The 22,058-nt window shown below is 41.4% G+C and overlaps 1 protein-coding gene and 2 pseudogenes across 3 annotated transcripts; 1 reads left to right on the top strand and 2 right to left on the bottom strand.

Annotated features, from left to right (window-relative positions):
* Positions 1-4,261: 4,261 nt before the first annotated feature.
* SPATA31F1 (SPATA31 subfamily F member 1) lies at positions 4,262-10,564 on the bottom strand (the record flags this gene model as incomplete). Its single annotated transcript, XM_081151776.1, has 4 exons — positions 4,262-8,123; positions 9,152-9,212; positions 9,740-9,785; positions 10,421-10,564. 4 exons carry the CDS (start codon positions 10,562-10,564, stop codon positions 4,262-4,264), a joined length of 4,113 nt encoding a protein of 1,370 aa, XP_081007902.1.
* Positions 10,565-14,804: 4,240 nt separating this feature from the next.
* Positions 14,805-15,076, top strand: LOC308563626 (cytochrome c oxidase subunit 7C, mitochondrial pseudogene; annotated as a pseudogene). The gene has a single exon. The product of its transcript is annotated as a cytochrome c oxidase subunit 7C, mitochondrial pseudogene (transcript).
* A 3,590-nt stretch (positions 15,077-18,666) lies between these two features.
* Positions 18,667-19,636, bottom strand: LOC308564071 (methionine adenosyltransferase 2 subunit beta pseudogene; annotated as a pseudogene). Its single transcript has one exon. The product of its transcript is annotated as a methionine adenosyltransferase 2 subunit beta pseudogene (transcript).
* Between the last annotated feature and the right edge of the window lie 2,422 nt (positions 19,637-22,058).

Raw genomic sequence — 22,058 nt, 5'->3', positions numbered from 1 at the left:
TGTGAGATATGAGGTGTCCACAACAACGGTCCATCCTATTCAGTCAGGGCAGCCTCTTTGTCTTTCTGCTTCCCAGTTCTCTCCTCCCCTACCCCCCAAACTCCACTGTCCATTGCTGAACACTAAGATGCCACACCTGCTCTCCATACATCTAGAACTTCTCTGCAATCTCTCCTGCTGCTCTAGTCTTCCAAGAGCACCTGCTTCACACACGTGATCAGCAACTTCATCTTTTTGTGCCCACCTGGACTCTTTTAATTTGACACACACTCCTTAGACTCTAATAGTTGCCATGATAACTTCCAGAATCCATCTCCACCTCTGTAGCTTTTGGTTTCTGTCCTTCATATCCCTTCCTCCACCCACAGCCATGGTCCCTTTGCAGCTCTTCTCTCACTCTTTTTGGTTTTTGTCCACACTCCTACACGTGAAAGAAACCCTTCTTCTAAGCTAAAAAAGTCCTCCCTCATTTGTGCTACCTTCTTTATACTTGCCAGCAGCAAAGTGTCTGCACTTTTAGCCAAGACCACCCCCTGGACTGGGCCTTAGCTCCCATCACTTACCTCCATGCCTCATTGCTCTCGGAGTTCTTGCCTTGCTCTCCTGCATCATCAGTTTATTCCTCCTGACTCTGTCCTTTCCAGCAACATTCAATATGCTATGTCTCTCATGTTAAAAAAACAACCACCCTCTCTGGGTCTCACTTCCTCCTACAGCTATTTCCTCATTTTTCTGCACCTCTGTGGAACCAACCTCCTTGAAAGAATTGATTATACTTTCTATCACCAATCACTCCCTTTCCATTCTCTCTTGAATTTACTCGTTACACCGACACCTCCCCCATTCACCTGAGTCCGTTCTTTTCAATGCCATAAGTGATCTCCATGTTGCTAAATCTAATTGGCCAAACATGAGTCCATCATCTTACTTGGTCAATTCATAACTTTTCATGCATTTTTCTTGCAATTCTTTTCTGTTTTGGCTTCCAGCATCACATATTCTTCTAGTTTTCCTCCTTCCTCCCTGGCTTCTCAGTCTCCTCTGCTTACTTGTCTCTCCTCCACCCCACCAATTTCTTAACATAAGAGCCTAGTCCTTAGATCTCTCCTTCACTTACTCTCATTTTCTAACTGACCTTATCTGGTCTCATGGTTTTATATACATCAATCAATCAATCAATCAATCAATCAACCAATCATCTATAGCCAGGACCCTCCCAGGGGACCATCAGGATTCTGTGTTGAGAACAGACTGTTGGAGGTATAGTCCCAGGAAGAAGCAGGGAGATCAGTTATACTATTGCAATAATTTTAGCAGTAGAGAAAGTAAGAAGTGGTGATGTTCTGAATTCATTTTGAAGGTAGAGACAAGATTTTCTGATGAATTGGATGTGGACTGTTAAAGAGATAATATATCAAAGATGACACCAATGTTTTTGGCCTGAACAACTGGCAAGAGACAGGTGCCATTAACGAATCTGGGAAATACTACAATGGGAATAGGTTTGGTATGCATGACTGGGTGGTGAGGAGGAGCGGGGGAGGTACAGAGAATCAGAAGTTCACTTTGCGATGAATATTGGACATCCAAGTGTATATGTTAATTAGACAATTTGAGCATGTGAGACTTTCTACCCAATAAGATAATGATCTCCAAGTACAAACTGCTGGTGGTAACTTGACAGTCTTGGTGACTCTTGTGTCTGGCATAGTTCCTTTCACATAGTAAGTACTCAATGTTTTAATTATTGAATATAAGATGCCTCTGAAGGTGATTTTTATTGTGACCCCTTTGTGTGACCCTAGGGTTCTCATCAGCTGAGTACTTCCTCCTGTGGCAGGACCCCACACACCATAGCACTCACCCACATGAATGTAATAATTGACCTGCCTCCTCAGTCCAGACTTTGGACTCAAGTACTAATAAGGCGTTACTGTGTGCCAGTCTATCCTAAACCCTGGGTATATAAGACACTGTAGTAATTGTTCAGACCAGTGACTGACTTGATGTATGGTCTGAGCAAAAAAGTGGATGTGTAGTGTGATACCATTCCCTGACACTGGAAAGTGGTTTGATGGGGTAGAGTGTATTTGGAAATTTTGAATTTGCCCCCAATTATTGGCTCTACAGTTGGGACTCAGAGGAAAGACTAGCATAGAAAAGTGGCTTTGGGAATCACCAGTATGTTAATAGTAACTGAGGTTTGGGGTATGGATGTCCAGTTATCCCCCTTTCCCAGATGAAGAAACTAGGGCTCAGAAATGTTAAGTAACTTGTCAAATGTCAGAGTTAAGATTCTAACTCTGATGATTTTTTTCTACATTCCATCCTGTAACTTTGACCTTAAAATCTGCATCCTCTCTAAGGGTCACACATTTGGGCTGAAAACAGTAAAAACACATGGGTTTCACATCAAGGGTTTCACATTATATTTCCATTAATGACAAAGTTATTTCTCTGAAATAGGAGCTATGGCCACAGTCCCACTTTTGTTCTGCTCAGCTATCTTATTACTAGAGACTCATATGTACTATTAAATTCTAGATTCTGGGCCACTTTTTGTGTCTGGTTAATGGGACAGGACACTTTCCAAAAGCCTTTAAAGTTTTCTTTTGACAGTCAAGGTGAATAGTTCTGGTGCTTTCTGAAATGTGATGGGACATTAATGGATGGGAAAGGATGACAGGAATCAAAGACTGGAGCTGGCAGGCTTATATGATTCAGTCTTTGGTTGGGGAAAGGATAGGAGTCATCATCTGGGGAAGTCACCGAGAGGCACCAGGTAGATCCTGGGAGGGGATCTAGCTGATTAAGTTCAACACCATATAATACACATGAAATACATTAAAATATACATATATATGTACTTTTTTTTTTTTTTCCCAAGGAGGCAAGGCTGGTAGAAAAGAAGAAAGTGGAGAAGGATCCCAGGTGTAGGTGGTGTAGAAATGACACACAGCAGTGGGGCCAAGTACAAACTGCTGATGGTAACTTGACAAGCCCAGATAGTTTAGAAAACCCCTTCTGTTTGTGGATTTTCCCAGAACTCACTTCCCTTTTATCACACTATAGGCAAGCAGATTGAAGCTCAGATTTAATTAATTCTCCCCAAATCACTTGGGCCTTGGGTTGGCTTCCTGGCTCCAGGTTCTTTTGAGTACAAGTAAAATTGGCTTTGTTCCCTTATATGCCCTGGTCAGATCTCAGCTTGCATCTCAGTTTTTCTCTTGGGTTTTACCAGTTCATAACAAGGGTTGCAGAGAATTTCACATTATACTTCCATTAATGACAAATAGTTATTTCTCTGAAATACGAAATTTGGCCACACCTACTCCATCCCAGTTAACAGGAGATGGTCGGACAGGATCCACTTCATCCATTTTACATCTCTTCAGGAGGTCAAGGGAATATGAGTATGATGGCCACTGTTAAGAGATCAGGTCTGTGGCAGGGCTACAGATGCTACTGGTGGTCAGTTTCTGTCCCAAATACTTCTGTCTATATGCTCCCCTCCCTGCCTCCCTCCCACCTGCCCTTGGGGGTGGGAAACAAGCCCTTCTCCATATCCTACAGTGATCTTCATTCCAGGACTCACTCATTCCATGCAGATGACAGGCAGTGGAGGTGGGATATAGGCAAGAGAGCCACAGCAGACTCCCAGATGAGTTCTTGAGAAAGCTCTAACCAATAACCAAGAGGGAGCAGAGATGGGGAGATTCTATCACTTGCTTTTGACAGTCCGCCACATTAGCTACATGCTTTTGATAAACACAAAGCACCTCCTCAAGGCTGGAGCATGTGGCACTTCTCTAAAAAGCTCCTCTCCAGATGTGGCCATAGATAGAAGTCAACAGTGAATTTTGCCTGTGGGACTCCCAGACACTTCTTCATGTCAGTACTATCCTCATGTCCCCATTGCTCCTCTGGGCCCAAGGATACCATGGGAAGCCATGATAGAATTCAAGTCTGACCTTTACCTTCAATGCCCTTAGACGAGGGCCTTCCTTCTCTGCTCAAGTTCCTTCATCCACTGTCCCAGGTGGGGCTGGGAGGAGTCTGTGGAATGCTGAGCCCCCTTAAGTGTGGGTTAAAGCTCCTTCCCTAGGTAGGAAGGACATTTTAGCCTCCCTCATGCCTTCCCTTAACACACAACAGTGGAGGGAAGGAGCAGACAGACAACTCTTTGCTTAGAGATATAGACTGTATTTGGGTGGCACCTGGCCCTACCTTCACATTAATGAAAAGGACAGTAGCTAGCCCTTCAAGGGTTGCAGACATGGAGGAGCCTATAAAATCCTTCAACTGTTCTGGGTCTTCTTGAGCAGGCCAGCATTTCCCTCTGAGGTGAGAGTTGAGAGTTAGGGTGTGTTCCTGGTTGGGTGGCACAAACCACTTGAGGACAGTGTCGAGGGCAGTGGCAGGGGTGGCCCAAGCCTGAGGCAGAGTAGAATCGATGGCAACAGGAGCGGTGCCTGAGCTTAATGTTTGGGAAATGGGAGCCATACAAGAAGGCCAGGTCCACTTGCATCTCAATGTGGGGAGATTGGGCTTTGAGGACCCCACTTGTCTTCTTCTCTGTCTTAGTTTGCTTCATGGGAATTTTGGCTGAAGCCAACTTTTTTCCTACCTTTTTTCTCCTAGTGTTGGCCATTTTTGCAACTGTCAAAAAATTGGAGTCTTTGTGCCCTTTGCCTTTTGACTTGATGTTTATACACTGCAGAAGGGATTTCATCTTATTTCTCAAGCCCAATTCTGGAAGGCTGGGCTTCTTGTGAGTATGGGCTGGCAGCACCTGCCCCTGAAAAACCTGACCTTGCAAACTTCGGCCCTGTAATAGCTTATACTGAATGAGTTGGCCCAGGACAGGTTGGCCATGTAACCCCAGGGGCCCTACAGGTTGGGTACTCTTAGGAGTCCTTGCTTGTTTGAGACAGACATTGAGCCTGGTTTGACTGTCTTGAAGGTCATTCTCCTTAGATTCTTTACCCCCAGGGTTTCCTAGAGGAAGCTCTGGGGGATTAAGCTGAGGGTGATGCTGGGAACTGCAGGGAGCATCAAGGTGAAAGCTATGTTTCCATCGCCAGGGGCTTTGGGGTGTCCTGTTCAGGAGCATCCCATCTGGTCTCTGGGCTTCAACAGGATGGCTTTTTTCTCTTGTTGAGGAGAGTGCAAACCCTGCATCTCCTTCTCCACATTTTCCTGCAGATCTAGGTTTCCTTGGGCCTTCTTTCTTTTCAGCCAGCATGGGGACTTGGGCTGGGTCCTTGCTCTTGCCAGGACTTAGGGACTCAGGGCTCTGCACCTCCTCCAGGATGGGGTTGTTCACACTGGCCTCCAGCTGAACACAAAGCACTGGGCCCTCTGTCATGTCTCTACTGGGTTGTGACATCTTGGAGGAACTGTGGACAGAACCATGAGGTGCTACTCTGGAACTAGGCTGCTTCGGGGTCTGCTGTGCTGCGTTTAACTCTGTGACCAGCTGTTCCTTAAGGTAGAGCCATTTTAGATTTGGGGCATGGGGAGTGTGTGGTGTGATAAGCAGTTCCTGGAGCAATGTTTTTCCTTGGTTGTTTAGACTCCCAAGAGACTCCTGTGTGGATATATCCTCTGGGATGACTACAGTTTGTTCCCTGGACTCCCTTGCCTTTGTGGGAATTCCCCATTGTATCTCTAGGATCTTCCTTCTCAGATGGAAATTTAGTCTGGCCAAGATGGGTTTCTTGAATAAGTAGGGCCTAGCAGACTCTGTCTGGCTTTCTAGAGGCTCCATCTCAATCATTCCTTCCACCTGTGCTTCAGACTGAAACTCATCTGCAATTCCTGCACAAGCCTCATTGGTATCTTGAAAGCATGGCCCACGACTTAGACACTGCTCTTCAGGTGAAATCATCTGAGTCAGAGGTTCTGTTAAGATTTTGACAGCCTCAGGAACCACGTCTGTGATTGTAGCTCCACTAGCGATTGCTGAGGACATGGCCTTGGGGGGAGCCACATACGAAAGAGGAGGGAGCCCTGATAAAAAGGCCAGATACTTGTGCCGTAAAGTTGTCTTCAGTTGATCCATGGTTTCCTTAGATAGGGCTTGGGGTAGTCCCAGTTGTTCAGTGACAGCATCTTCTGAGGTCTGTTGCTGCTGATCAAGGTCTATTGGCATCCAGGGCATAACCTTCTGTTGTAGGTCAGGGTGGGTTGCTGCCTGTAGCTCCGGGGACTTGGCTTCTGGGATGCAGGTGAAGGGAGCCACTGTGAGGCCCCCAGGAATTATGCACTCACAAGACCTATACACATGGACAGGGATCTTGCCTTCATGGATCTGCCCACATTTGGAATTGATGTGGCTCTGCAGTATTGCCTTGACCTGGTCAAATAAGTGTGGCATGAGGACTGACACTGAGTCCTTAAAGGGTGAGAAATGGTCACCAGCACCAGTGGCTTCTGGAGCTGAGGGTTGGGAAACATTCACATTGGTTAGGGTTTTGCTGCTCCAGGATGGAGTCTGATGATGAGTGGGGGACAGGAGCAACTGGAAGGACTGCTGGATCATCTGGGGCAGACCCCAGCGATGGTGAATCAACTGCCTCTGGAGGTGGAATTCCAGCAGCTTCCGGGCATGCTCTGGCCAGAGCAGTTCCCTTGTGAGGACAGGGATGGACTGCCCTGGCCAGGAAGTTTTCACTGTCTGAGGAGACCGTGCTTTGTGCCAAGACTTATATTGCATGGGGCTCTGGGTGTGCTGAGTTCTCTGTAAAGCAACTGGCAAACCCCACTGACGCTGGAGCTGCCTCTGCAGCAGGTGCCACTCTAAGGCTTCACACTCAGCCAGAGTCAGAAATGGGACATTGATCTGAGCTTGTTGATGGCCAGATGGCATGACCCAATTTGGGGCTGATGGGGAAGAGAGTGGGGCTGACTGAGGTGCAGTTTTAGGTTGCACGCGGAGGAAGGAGGGCCCCTTGAAGAGAAAAGGATCCTTCAAGGTTAGCTTGGACATGGTCCTGTTTGTCAAGTTATCTTGAGAGCCCAAGAAGGTGTCAGTCAGAGACTCACTGTGCAGAGAAGGGAGACCACAGAATAACTGGACATATTTCTGCTTTAAATGGCTCAGCGTGTCATTAGCTTGTTGCTCATGAAGTGAATAGAGGCCACTTAAGCCTTTGAGGTCTGGAGAGGGCAAGGCAAGAGCCACATGGTTTGGGTTTTGCTGGTAGTGGTGTCTTTGTATTGGGTCTATAATGGACCATTCAGAGACCCAAAATGCCTGGGTAGCCTGGCCAGCCATACATGAACCCCAGGTCTGGTAGGAAATGGTTGCAAATTTCTCTACAGAGAATTCAGCAATGTCATTTTGGATGAAAGAAACTGGCTGCTTGTTTACAGGTTGGTAATATAATGGCAGGTTTGGCATAAGCTGCCTCAGGGACTCCTCTACCCGTCTGGGCAGCCCCCACCTCTGGAAATGCATCCATTTTTTTACATGTACCTCAAGAAGATGCAGGACTTCAGGACTGGAGAATGGCAGGTGGGTAGGGAGGATAGTGACCATAGGCAAGGCCATAGAATGTGTCAGGGCAGTGATTTCACGGTTCAGAGTCAGCAGAGGGTCTTGGGGATGCAAGTGCTGTTGACCTTGTTTCCGGTACACAAAGTTGAGGTTTCTTTTCAATATGTTTTGCTGCTTCACTGTACTCTTAGGCTCCTTAAACCTTGAAGAAGACATATTCTCTGGATCCACTGGCATTTCTTGCCCTTGAAGTGTCTGCTCTAGCCGGAGGTTTTCTGCCCCATAATTTTGGATGTTAACTGAACTGATTGACTGGGCAGTTGACCAGGTTAAGGATTTCTGATCCATTAATTGTGACACTGAAGGGGTTGCAGATGGAAATGAACGCTCTTTGGAGTGCATGGAATGATGCTCCAGACTCTGCTCAAAAGACACATTGGACTTGGACAAAATCTCTAGGCAAGAGGAGCCCTCTGATGGTCCCAATGTAAAGGGAGAGATCAGGGTGTTCTCACCCACCAGCAACCGCTGAATCTTCAATGCCATGGCATTACAGATTTCGCAGTAAGTATCTGCACACAGAAGCCTTCGTACACTTCCCTCCTGAGGAAGCCAGCTCTGGCTAGAAGAGAAAACATGGCAACTGTTAATGATGTACTGACATCTACCTCTTTTGAAAGTTGTGGCCTTAAGATTGGTCCTTCCCTCCCTAGTCCTGTACACCCTGGGGCATCTCCCTCACCCTCTGATGTTTACTCCTCAAATTTTCTTTGTAATAAAATGCCATTTGGCAAGTTATAGTGTGCTGGTGTGAGGACCAGTGGCTTGTAGGGCAAGGTCTCAGACCATCCATGGGAACACAGGGCTGTAACAACTGGGAGGTGGGGTGAGTTCTCTGCTGACCCATGTCGAGAAGTTCAACCAGGAGAAGGAAAGATGGCAGATGGGGGAGCCAATGGTTAGCTGATGGAGCATCACCTGGAATATCACCAAGTAGAACCCGAAGTGAGTCTCATTTGGGGTAAGAAAACCACAGTCTGATAGTCAATATTTCCAAACTCTGGAAATTAAGGTTCATGTGGGAACTCTGCATTCTAGAAACTCTGAGAAGTCACTGTATCTATAAATAGCATCTCGTGGGAGCCAATCTAATTCTCTAGAACTCTTAAGAGGAGGATGAGATAACTGACTCCTGGCTGAAGGCTGTCCCAGGAACTGAGCTCCCTGAAGATAGAACTAGAGAATGCAATGTCAGCAAGGTCTAGGGGTCTGCCCTTGAAAGGGTGTAGCTGTAAGGAGAATATGACAATGATGACTTATTTATGCACATATTTATCCATTCTCTTTGTTGGATAACTGGTCTTTTGGCTGAGTACAAACCCATGTAGGATCTTTTATGAATTAAGCACTAGTCAAATTCTGAATTCCAGGAGCATTGCGAGCTTGGCTCAGAGTAGAACTGGGAGACTCCTCTCTCCTGAGATGTCTGAGTTCCCTTTGCCCTGGCAACCCTCTCAACCAGTGCTCCAACCTCCGCTGTGTCTGACTCCCTCCCAGTCATCATCCCTCTCCTCATCCCTGCCCAGGCCAAGCAGAGAAATCATCACAGTCCAGGCTGGAGTTGGGAGACTACAGGGAGCAAGCGATCACCTTTTCATGACAGAGAGCAGCTCCCATGGCTTCTCAGCTTCTTTGCAGGAATGTTTCCTAGCTGAGAAATCAGGCGACAGTGTTACATGGAATGAGAGAGGATTCAGGGACATCCTATAGGCAGCTGAAGGCCTTTCAATGAGAAGAGCCTGAAAGCCCCAACAGTCAGTGCTCTAGGGCATGTCTGGGTACAACTTAACCAGTTATGATGTGCTGTCCAGGACCAAATCTCATTAGATCCTCACACTGCACTGTGAGTGAGGCATGATCTTCAGATGCCCATTTGTTGGATAAAGGACAACAGATGAAGTGACTTCCACAGAGTCATAAAACTAGTAAATGGCACAGCTGAGGACCTGCTACTACTTCCTCACTCTTCATTTTTTGGGTAAGGTGGAGGATTTTGGAACATTCCCAGGCTCTGATTTCCCACCCAAGGAAGTCTTCTGGGAGAATTTGTCACCTTGAGGAATTGGAACCTTTAGTGGTTAGAGCACCTGTTCCCAGCACCAAAGGTGAAAGGGAGACAAAATCAGTGGGACCCTCGCCCACAGTGGAGGGGAGTCAGAGAAGGGACTGGAACTTTACCTCTTGACGCTGCATCTCTAGCCCTTTGCCTGAGTTTTCGGTGACGCTTAAAGACAAAATAGAGTGTGAAGCTGAGACACTTTTAATTTTTATGTTCAAAATGAGACAAATCAAATATACATTTTCTAATCCCTTTCTGTTTATCTGCCTGTATTTTTATTTACTTTCATTTCCATCTCCATCCTTTTTCACCCCAACATTTCCCTTCTCTGCTTGCTTCTGATTCATTTCAAGACTGTTCCATACTCTATAACCCCCATCTATTTTCAGGAGAAGTTCTACATGAGATTTATGATGAAATAAGAGAAAGAGTTGAACAAATTAAAGGGTGTGTAGGTCTAATAGCCAAAGGACCTTTGCTAACAAATATCTTAATGGACCACTAACCAGAAGAATCCTCCATATTGGGAAGTCTTCTGAGATCCATTGATAAAGATTTCACTGAATCTAGGTCTCTACCCAAGGTTGATAGTCTGGTTCTTGATTTTTCAATTAGAATACATTGCAGGGACAGCCTGGTAAGGAATTATTTCTAGTCTCTGAGAAGAAAAGTACCATATTAAAGTAACTGAATGTATGGTATAATAATGGGCAGAGAGGGTAAAAGGAGAGGCTCTGAGGTCTTAAAAGCTTCTTATCTGAGGCTTAATTAGGTTAATCATAGTCATAGTGTTTCCCTACCTGACAGCAGCTCCTTCTAGGTTTTAACCTTAACCCTTGGTAACTCCTTTTCACTTGCCAGATAATTAGGATAATAATGAAGATGAAGCCATAGGTATATAAGGGATACATCAAATCCCACAGAAAAAAAGTAGGGTTCAACATGATCTAAACTTCATAAGCATGAGGAGACTACCCATCCCTATTTCTGGGTCATTAGTAGCTAATGACCCCCAATGCTAGACCTTGTCATCTCCACCTCACAGAGGATGGAACCAGGTCACCAAGCTGCATCACAAAGACCTTCTGTTTCACAAGGCAGGTGTAGTGTCAAAGACTTATATGTCTTAGGGAAGCTTGTGTGGTGATTCAGTCTGTCGATGAGTATGTCTGGTGTCTGTAAAGATTACAGAGCCAGAGACTAAAATGCCCACTCACAGGCAGTGTCTATGCTCCCACTTTGTCTTCATTCTCCACACACTACACCAGCCTGATGGCTTGGTTCTCTCCTTCATGACAATTTTCTGGTCATCTGTCCCTAGAAAATTGAGTGTTTAGGGACACAGGACACCTCTTGAGAGAGACAGAGAATCTTCATAAACTGCCCCCTCTATACTGGAAATATATGTGAGAAGTACACACAAGCTTAGGGAGGGCAGAGTCTGGTTATGGCTTGGAAATGGAGAGCTTTGATGTTACGAGCTATGTGAAAGGAAATCAGAGGTACATGAAGGGGACCATGGCTGATGTGGCAGGTAAAGGCCAAGGTTGTAGTATCTCTAAATGCCACTGTGGGAGGCAGGAAGGAGTGCCTCCCAGTCTGTGTGGCCTTAAGCTTGCAGATGGGTGGGAAGAGATTGTAAACACTGTCTTCCATGGAGACACACTAATGAGACTTGCATAAAGAGTTATTTTATTATTTTATTTTTTTATATCTTTATTGATTTCAGAGAGAGGAATGGAGAGGGAGAGAGATAGAAACATCAATGATAGAGTCATTGATCGGCTGCAGCCCGCAACCCGGGCATGTGCCCTGACCGGGAATCGAACCCTGATCGCCTGGATCCTAAGTCCATGCTTAACACTGAGCCACACCCGGCCAGGCAAGAGTTTTTTTTAAATGTTTTTATTTCAGAGAGAGAAAGGGAGAGGGAGAGGTGAAAACATTAGTGGTGAGAGTCATTGATCAGTTGCCTCCTGCATGTCCCCTATTGGGCATGTGCCCTGACCGGGAATCAAACCGTGACCTCCTGGTTCATGGGTTGATGCTCAACCACTGAGTCATGCCAGCTGAGCTAGAGCTCCTTTAACAGCTGCTTTTTAAAACTGTTTTTTGTTTTGTTTTTACCATGTTATAGAACTCTATTTGGTCATGGAGATAACTACCTGCAGAGATGGGTTAGTGGGCACTTCTGACTTAAGGTCATAAACTAGTTGCTGATCTAGTTAAATGTTCTCATCTACTCTGGATGTCTGCTGTTTTCCTGAAGAAATATTTTGTTGTTGTTATTGTTTTTATTTTTACACCTGGATATTTAAAACCATCAAGCAGGTTTCTTGCTTTTTAATTCATCCTCAAGGCCCATCACTCCAATACTCTGCCTATTTATTTACACATTTATGTTACCTTCCCTACCTCAGTGGATATTGTCATATTTCTCTAACACTCTAGGATTTTAGAATTTCCTTGAGAGAGTCATGTTCTGATGATGTGGTCTCACAGCCAAAAATCTTTGAGCTCAAAATGTATAAAGAGGCTATTTAGTCTTTCCCCCAGTATTCAGTCTTCCACCCAACGATATGGTAAGCCCCCAATCTATATTCATCCCTAAGCTGGGCAGTGTTAAGTGTACAAAAATATTTGAGTGGAGTTGCCTTCCTGCTCTCAAGACATTTAATGTAGTTTCCAAGGTAAGACTAATTTACAAGAAGAAGTAGCCAACAATCTAAATAGAATTTTATATTCTTTTGGTTTGGGATCTTTTTTAAAAAACTGAATTTATTGGGGTGGCATTGGTTAATAAAATTATATAGGCCTCAGGTATACAATTCTACAATACATCATCTGTACACTGTATTGTGTGTTTACCGTCCCAAGTCAAGTCTCTTCCATCACATTTTATCCCTGCTTTTCCTTCTTCTACCTCCCCCACCCCCATTCACTCTGGCAATCACCATACCTCTTCTCACCCAGCCCCCAACCACCTCTCCTCTGACAGCTATCAGTCTCTTCTTTTTATCCATGATTCTGTCTCCACTTTGTTTATTTTGTTTATTAGATTCCACATATAAGTGAAATCATATGGTATTTGTCTTTCTCTGATTGGCTTATTTCACTTAATATAATACTCTCCAGGTCCATCTATGCTGTCACAAAAGGTAAGATTTTCTTCTTTTTTTACAGCTGAGTAGTATTCAGTTGCATAAATGTCCCACAGCTTTTTTATCCGCTCATCTACTGATGCCCCATACCAAGACATATTATAATTAAAACCGCAAAGGTTAAAGACAAAGAGAGAATCTTAGAAGTGGCAAAAGAAAAGCAGTCAGTTACCTACAAGGGAGCTTCCATAAGACTGTCAGCTGATTTCTCAACAAAAACGTTTCGGACCAGACGGATTGTCATGAAATATTCAAAGTGAGGAAAAGCAATGACCTAAAACCAAGACTGCTTTAACCAGCAAGGCTATCATTTAAAATAGAAGGAGGAATAAAGAGCTTCCTAGACAAGAAAAAGCTAAAAGAGTTTGTTATCACCAAACCAGTATTATAAGAAATGTTAAAGAGTCTGCTTGAAGAAAAAGAAGGAGGAGGAGGAAGAGGAGGAGCAGGAAGAACATAGTTAAAAGAATAAAATCGCAATAAATACATATTATCAATAATGACTTTAAATGTAAATGGTGTAAATGCTCCAATCAAAAGACATAGGGTAGCTGAATGGATAAGAAAACAGGACCCATATATATGCTGTCTACAAGAGGCTAACCTCAGAAAAAAAGATATACAGAGACTAAAAGTAAAGGGATGGAAAAAGATATTTCGTGCAAAAAAAAAAAAAAAGCTGGGGAAACAATACTGAAAAAATAGACTTTTAAAAGCTATAGTAAGACAAAGAAGGACACCACATAAAAGGATAAAAAGAGCAACTCAACAAGAGGATATAACTCTTGTAAACATTTATGCACCTAACATAGGAGCACCTAAATATGTAAAGCAAATCTTGATGGACATAAAAGAAGAGATTGACAGTAATACAGTCATAGTAGGGAATTTTAACACCTCATTGACATCAGTGGGTAAATTTTCCAGACAGAAAATCAACAAGGAAACAGGGGCCTTAAATGACAGACTAGATCAGATGTATTTAATTGATATCTTCAGAGCATTTCACTTCAAAGCAGCAGAATATACATTCTTTTCAAGTGTATGTGGAACATTTTCTAGGATAGACTACATATTAGGGCACAAAACAAGTCTCAATAAATTTAAGAATACTGAAATCATATCAAGCATCTTCTCTGATAATAATGGTATGAAACTAGAAATCAATCACAAGAAAAAAACTGAAAACACACAGAGTCGTGGAGGTTAAATAACATGTTACTAAACAATGAGTGGGTTAACAATGAGATCAAGGAAGAAATCAAAATATATCTTGAAACAAATGAAAATCAGAACACAACAACCCCAAACCTATGGGACACAGCGAAAGCAGACTTAGGAAGGAAATTCATAGCATTATAGGCCTACCTCAAGAAACAGAAAAATCTCAAATAAACTATCTAACTTTACACTCAAAGGAATGGGGGGCGGGGGGGGGGGGAACGCCAATTAACTAAGTCCAAAGTGAGTAAAAGGGAGGAAATAATATCAGAGCAGAAATAAATGAAATAGAGTCTAAAAATACAATACAAAAATCAATGAAACCAATAGCTGGTTGTTTGAAAAGATATACTCATTTTTGAGTCCTATGTTACAAACATCGCATTTCAGATGAGAGAAAGCATAATGAGGATCTGAGTGACAGATATGGTTCTTGGGCAGAGTGACATTGGAGTTGGGTCTAAAAGTGCCAGCTGTGGTGGAAAGAAGCATGTTCCAGATGGGAGAGAAACTTACCAACAGTTGTAGATCACTGAGGAATGGGCCACAGAGTGCATTTGGCAGTAACCCATGCAGTCTACCTCTAGCAGAGGTGTAGGTGGTGTGTTGGAGAGGACTTGTGGGGAAGGATTGGAGGTGCAGAGGTGAAGTTTCTTGATAAAGGGTCAGTGCACTTACTTGATTTTAATTGAAATTAATTGTTGTTTTTTAAAAGTAGGCATATAGAAAAAAGGATTGGTGCAGTACCACCGTTTCTTCTGCTTTCAGCTTCTGTGGCTTTCGCAGGGCTTCCAACAGCAAAATGTTGGGACAGAGCATTCGGAGGTTCACCTCTGTGGCCCTTAGAAGCCACTATGAGGAGGGTCCAGGGAAGAATTTGCCATTTTCAATGGAAAACAAGTGTTGGTTACTAGCTATGAGAACTTTGTTCTTTGGATCTGGTTTTGCCCCACCTTTCTTTATAGTAAGACACCAACTGCTTAAAAAATGAGGCTGTTTTAGTTAATCCATGAAACAGATATGAAGAGGAGCATTTTAAGAGGTGCAGTCTCTGAAAAATGTATCCAACTATTGAACTCAATAACTAGATGTGTTTGTAAATAAACTTACGGCATGAATTCTTAATGCCTCTTCTCTAAAAAAAAAAAGAGTAGGCATACACACACACACACACACACACACGTATATATATATAACAATTCAATAGGCAGATTAAGGTATGTAGTAAATATGTCATCTTTTCATCTTTGTCTCTCATCTCCCATTTTTCCTCCCTTGAGCCAGTCATCCCTATTAGATTCCTGTATATCTTTCCAAGCTAGTCTAGCATAGCCAAAAATGAATTAATTTTTATGTGTTTATTCATAAATGGAAGTGTAATATAGTTTTCCCTTTTTTATTTAATTTAATAATATGAATATATCTTGTGCATACCATTTTTAAATGACTCTAATGTCGTCTTTGATATAACTATAACACACTCATCTTCAGTTCTCTCTATTCATGGATAATTAGTTATTTACAACCTTTTGCTCTAAAAATAATGCTGACACAAACCTCACGTATATAAATCTTTGTACACATATGTGAGTATATATGTAGGAAAAATTCCTATGAGTAAATTTGATATCTTAAAAATATTAATTCTTTTGATCCATGGATATAGTACATCTCTCCATTTATTTAGAGTATCTTTAAGTTCTCTCAGAAATGTTTTATAGGGTTTTTTTTACAAGTCTTGAAATATTTTGTGAATTTATTCCTATTTCAAATTTTATATTATTGGAAATGATATTGCTTTTTATTTCTATTTCTAATTTTTGTTGCTAGTATATAGTAATAGAATTTGTTTGAAAATGTATCTTATATCCTTCCGTCTTGCTAAATTCTCTTATTAATTGGAGCAGCTTTTTTGGTAAATTCTTTAGTATTTTCTAAATTGATAATAATTTGCCTGACATATTGTCAGACAATTTTATATCTTGTTTTATAATGTGAATGAATGCATTTCATTTTTCTTTTTTACCTATTGCACTGACTAGAACATTCAGTAAAATGTTGAATAGAGTTTGTGAGAGTAGACAACTTTGCCTTGCAACTGGTCTTAGGGGGAAGAATTCTTTTTTCTTTCTCCTCCTTAGACTCGATAATTTTAAATATCCTATCTTTAAGTCTGCTGATTCTTTCTTCTCTCTGCATAAATCTGCTGTTGAACCCCTCTAGTGAATCTTTCCATTCACTTATTGTATTTTTCAGCTCCAGACTTTTGATTTGGTTTCTTTTTTTAAAAAATATATCTTTATTGATTTCAGAGAGAGGAAGGGAGAGGGAGAGAGAGAGAGGTAGAAACCTCAATGATGAGAGAGTCGTCATTGATCGGCTGCCTCCTGCACGCCTCCTCCTGGGGATTAAGACAACAACCAGAACATGTGCCCTGACTGGGAATCAAACTGTGATCTGGATCCTAGGTCGATGTTCAACTCCAGAGCCATGCTTGGCTGGGCATGATTTGGGTTTTTTTTTTATAATTTATATCTCTTTGTTGATATTCTCATTTTGTTTGTATATCATATTTTTTATTTTCTTTAGTTATTTGTCTATGTTTTTCTTTAGTTCTTTGAGCATATTTAAGATAGTTGTTTTAAAGTCTTTGTCTAGTAAGTTTATGCCTGTGCTTCTTCAGGAAAAACTTTTGCCAGTTTATTTTCTAATTTTAAATGAGCCATGCTATCCCATTTCTTTGTATCCTTTGTGATTTTTAAAAATTAAGCATTTGGCCCGGCTGGGCATGGCTTAGCAGTTGAGCATTGACCTAGAATCCAGGAGATCACAGTTCAATTCCCGGTCAGGGCACATGCCCGAGTTGTGGGCTAGGCAGACGATCAATGACTCTCATCATTGATGTTTCTATCTCTCTCTCTCCCCCTTCCTTTCCTCTCTCTGAAATCAATAAAGATATGCTTTTAAAAGAAAAGAAAAGAAAAGAAAAGAAAAGAAAAGAAAAGAAAAGAAAAGAAAAGAAAAGAAAAGAAAAGAAAAGAAAGAAAAGAGCCACCTCTCTCAGTCTTTGCAGACTGGCTCTATGCTGGGGCAGTTCTCTAATTAGTTGGAAACGCTTTGAGCCTAAGGATAAGCTCAAGGTTAGAGTTTAAAGTCTCTCAGGTCTTTTCTGAGATTTAGTTTTTTTAAAACTAAATTTATTGGGGTAACATTGGTTAATAACATTATATAATTTTCAGGTGTAAGAGATTGTAATTCAACATGTTTGTACTCTATTGCATGCTCCCTACCCAAAGTCTAGTTTTCTTCCATTACTATATTTTGATTGCCTTTACCCACTTTGTCCTCTCCCCACCCTCTTTTCACTTTGGTAATCACAATTTTATTGTCTGTATCTCTGAGTTTATTTTCATTCATTTTGTTAGTCTGTTACTTTTTGGTTTTTATTCCACATGAGTGAAACCATATGGTTTTTGCCCTTTTCTGCCTGGCCTTTTTCACTTAGCATAATACTCTCAAGATCCATCCATGTTGTCACAAATGGCAATATTTCATCATTTTTACAGCTGAGTAATATTTCATTGTGTTACATATACTACATCTTCTTTATCCAATCATCCATTAGTGGACATAGTTTGTTTTCATGTCTTTGCTATCATAAACAATGTTGCAATGAATATAGTGGTACATATATCTTTACAAATAAGTGTTTTCATATTTTGGGGGTAAATACCCAGAAGAGGAACTGCTGGATCATATGGTAGTTTAATTCTTAATTTTTTAAGTAACCTCCATGGTGGATGCACTAATTACATTCCCACCAACATTGTATGAAGGTTCCCTTTTCTCCATGTCCTACTACTTGTTATTTCTTGTCTTTTTGATAATAGCCTTTCTAACAAGTGTGAAGTATTATCTCATTGTGGTTTGGATTTGTATTTCCTTAATAATTAGTGATGTGAAACATCTTTTCACTTATCTGTTTGGCATCTGTATGTCTTCATTTAAAAAGTGTCTATTCAGGTTTTCTGACCATTTTTAAATTGGATAATTTGATTTTTTTGTTGTTGTGTGAATTCTTTATATATTTTGAATATTAGCCCCTTATTGGGGGTGTCATTTGCAAATATCTTCTCCCATTCGCTTTGTTGTCTTTTTGTTTTGTCAATGGTTTCTTTTGCTGTGCAGAAACTTTTTAGTTTTATGTAGGGAAGCAGGAAGTAGGGGTGGGGTATGCTAATGGTTATAGGGTTTCTTACTGGAATAATAAAAAAATCCTAAATTGATTATGGTGATGGTTGAGAAATTCTGCAAATATACTAAAAACCACTGAATGGTAAACTTTATTATTATTTTTTTTTAAGGGTTAGCCAACATTTTTTATTTTCTCAAGAACCTACTACAGCCATGAATTTTGATGGGGGTTATCTCAGCTTTCTTCACACAAATATTCATTCCTATTTTACTGCACAGGACACTAAAGCTCAGAGAAGGGACTTCCTATGCCGAAGGTGAAACCACCAGCTAAATGTCAGGATCTGCAGTCAAACCCAGGTCTATCTGATCTGAAGCTCATGTTCAGCCCACTATGAGAGTCTGTGAGAAGCAGAGGTGAGCAGGGAGCGCTCTGGGCCAGACGAATCCTAACTCCACCACTTGCCAAACTAGCGAAAGACAGTTTGCCTCCATCTCTTATCAGTGAGGAAGGGCCAGAGTGATTCTTTGATTCCGATTCTAAATGGTGTTCTCTGGCTGATGCCCAAGGTCTCCAATTTGGAACAGTCAAGCTGAGCATTTCTTGGATATTGAGCTCCTAAGACAGGACTGTCAGTTATTGGCCGTAAGTGGCTGCTGGGGAGGTTGAAGGCATCTGCGATTGGGCACGCCATCTCTTACTTCATCATCTGTTCATTGTCACACCAGTGAAAAGTTCCCTTAATTGATGGATCCAGCATTCTCTTCTCTGCTAACTGACGGCACACGGAGGCCACGTCTTTGACATGCACGGGGAACCTCTGCTGCCAGTGGTCCATGTTGGCCGACTTGTTGCTGTACTGCACTTTATCAAATATAATAGTCACAGAGCTTTCCTCCAGCTTTTCCACATCTCCATACAGAATGGGAATTCTCAAAACAGCAGCTACTAAATTGTTGTCCAGGACAGCCTTCTTTCCTTCTAATTTTGTCTTGCCATACAGATTTAGGGGACTTGGTATATCTTCCTCTCTATGGAGGATTTGTTCCATTAAAAACGTAATCTGAGCTAATATAGATTAGAAATGCTCCAATTGCAGCTGCTTCCTTTGCTAAATTCCCAGAAGCATCCACATTAAGTTGAACAGCGGCATCTGACTGATTTTCTACAACATCTGGCCTTCTCTCTGCTGCACAATGTACTATGACATGGAGCTGAAAATCACAAATGATTTGATGAAGCGCATTAGAATTCAATAGGTTAACATGTTCAAACTTTGGTCTTCCTCTTCTAAAACCACAGCCAACGTCATGCCAATTATTCTGCTGAAATTCTTTGTACACGGCTCTGCCAAGAAGCCCAGTGGCACCAGTGACCAGAATCTCCCTACTGGGCATGTTAACTTCCTCTTGTTCCATGTTCTCGGGCATTTCAGGCATGGTTCCAGGATGATTTCTGGAAAACAGATTTGGGATGAGTTTCAGCTGCTGCCTCCTCTGTCTTCGTCTTTGCTCTGAATGGTAAACTTTAAAGTGGTGAATTGTATGGTATATGAATTTAATCCCAATAAAGTTATTATTTTAAAAATTGAAATAAAGACTTTAGACATACAAAGGCTGAAAAAATTCATCATCAGGAGTAACACCCTAAAATACGTGTTAAAGGAAATCATTCAGGCAGAAGGAAAATGATACCAGATTTAAATAAGAAATATAAAAAAATAAAAAGAATTACAAATGGTAAGAAAACAGTTAAATGTATATTTTGCCTATTGCTTATATTTCTTTAAAGATAATTAACTGAACAAAATAATGATAACATACTCTGTGTTTTAAACTATATAAATAAGTAAAATGTATGACAATAATACCATAAAGACATGCAATGGAGAAATAGACATATACTATTATAAAATAGGAATTGAAATTCATTTTCTTGAATATTGATAATCAGTTATTCACACCACTTGTTGAAAAGATTTGACTCTTTTGTTGAAAATCAGCTGTTCATACATAAGTGGGCCTGTTGTAGATTCTCTGTTCTGTTCCCCTGATCTATTTGTCTATCTTTATGCCAATACCATACTGTATTGATTGTTGTGGCTTTATAATAAGTCATGAAGTGACATAGTATTAATCCTCAAACTTTATTCTTTTGCAAAGTTGTTTTGGTGATTCTGGGTCCTATGTATTTCCACATGAATTTTAGAAGGAGCTTGTCAATTTCTCAAAAAAATATCTTGCTGGAATTTTGATTGGGATTGCCTTTAATATTTAAATCAATTAGGAGAAAGGTGACATCATAATAATATTGAGTTTTCTGACCTATAAACATGGTATATCTTTCCATTTTCTTTTACTTGTTCTATCAATTATTGAGAAAGGGGTATTGAAATCTCTAAATATAATAGTAGATTTTATTTCTCCTTTGGTCCTATAACTCAAGACTCAACAATAAGAAAGAGAACAACCCACATGTAAAAAAAGGAAAGGATTTGAACACACACTTCACCAGAAAATTGGTAAGGCACAGGAATGCTATGTCCCCAGGCTTTTGCCATAACTGTAGTACACACATTGAGAGCCCTGGAACTAATCAGGGCTTCTTGACTTCTGTTTGTATTACTATTGCTGCATAACAAATTACCCCAAACTTAGCCAGTTATAACAGCACATATTTATTATCTCATGGTATCTGTGGGTTAAGAACCCATTCGGACAGAACTTAGCTGGATCCTCTCTGCCTCGTGGTCTCTCATAAGGCAAAATCAAGGTGTCAGCCTAGGGTCTGAAGTCTCATCCCAAGTTTCAGTTGGGGACCTGCTTCCAAGCTCTCAGTGGTTGTTGGAAGAATTCAGTTCCTCTGGTTCTTTTCTCACTGAAGGAGAAAAAAAGGAGAGCTTCAGTTTCTCACTGGCTATTTACCATAGGCCACCTCAGTGCCTTGTCATAGGGGCCTCTCCAACATGGCAGCTTATATCATAAAAGTGTGCATACCAAGAAGGCATTAGAAGGATTTGGCTAGCAAAATGGATGGAAGTAATAATATTTTGTAACTTAGTCATGGAATGTGATACCTCTCAATGTTGCCATAATCTTTTGGCCACAAGCAAGGTTCTCTAGTGGAGAGGATTATACAATGGCATGAATGTGAGGAGGCAGGGCTCAAAGAGAGCCATCTGAGAGGCTGCCTACTACACTGGCCTCAGTAAATCATGTTCTCTGGGTCAGTTTATTTTTAATTCCTGAAATCTAAGGACATATTTCCTCCTAATTACTTTAAATATACCACTTCAATCAATTCTTCGGGCTAATGATAATTCTATGTGAAAGCAGGTTTTCTTGCCTATTTCTACCCAGCACCCAATCTAGTTTCATATGGTCTGAGCCACAATAGGGTCCCTGAAGATCTATGTGCCTGCCTTTTTGTGTGCTTTTACCTCCTACTATATGTGTTTCCTGTTTTCATCCCTGTTGGCCTTGACTCACCAATCAGGCTCTATAGGATGAGAGACTTCTGGGGAAGCATAGTAGATGTGAAGTGATGAGCTGGTGACTGCATGTTTTCTAGAATTGAGTATTGATTATTTGATCTGGTAAGTCTCTCTGGCCCATTTTGAGGAAAAGAAAAGATACTGATACTATAATCTCAAACATTTTCTGTTACCCTGTCATTGATGCAGCATTCATTCAACAAAGATACACAGAGCACATGCTCTGTGAAAGGCAGTGAGAACCATCTAGATTTGTTTTTCTCTCTTAACCTCAATGAAACGTTGGGGCTTCCTTTTCCACCTTTTGAATTTTCTTTGGTTGCTTCCACCCATTCTCCCTTTTAGAGGTTTATTTTGCTTTGTGTTTT

The sequence above is a fragment of the Miniopterus schreibersii genome (assembly GCF_964146895.1).
Source record: "Miniopterus schreibersii genome assembly, chromosome: 11".
Lineage (NCBI taxonomy): Eukaryota > Metazoa > Chordata > Mammalia > Chiroptera > Miniopteridae > Miniopterus > Miniopterus schreibersii.
Note: the sequence above shows the minus strand (reverse complement) of the source record. Positions and strands in the feature narration are given on the sequence as shown.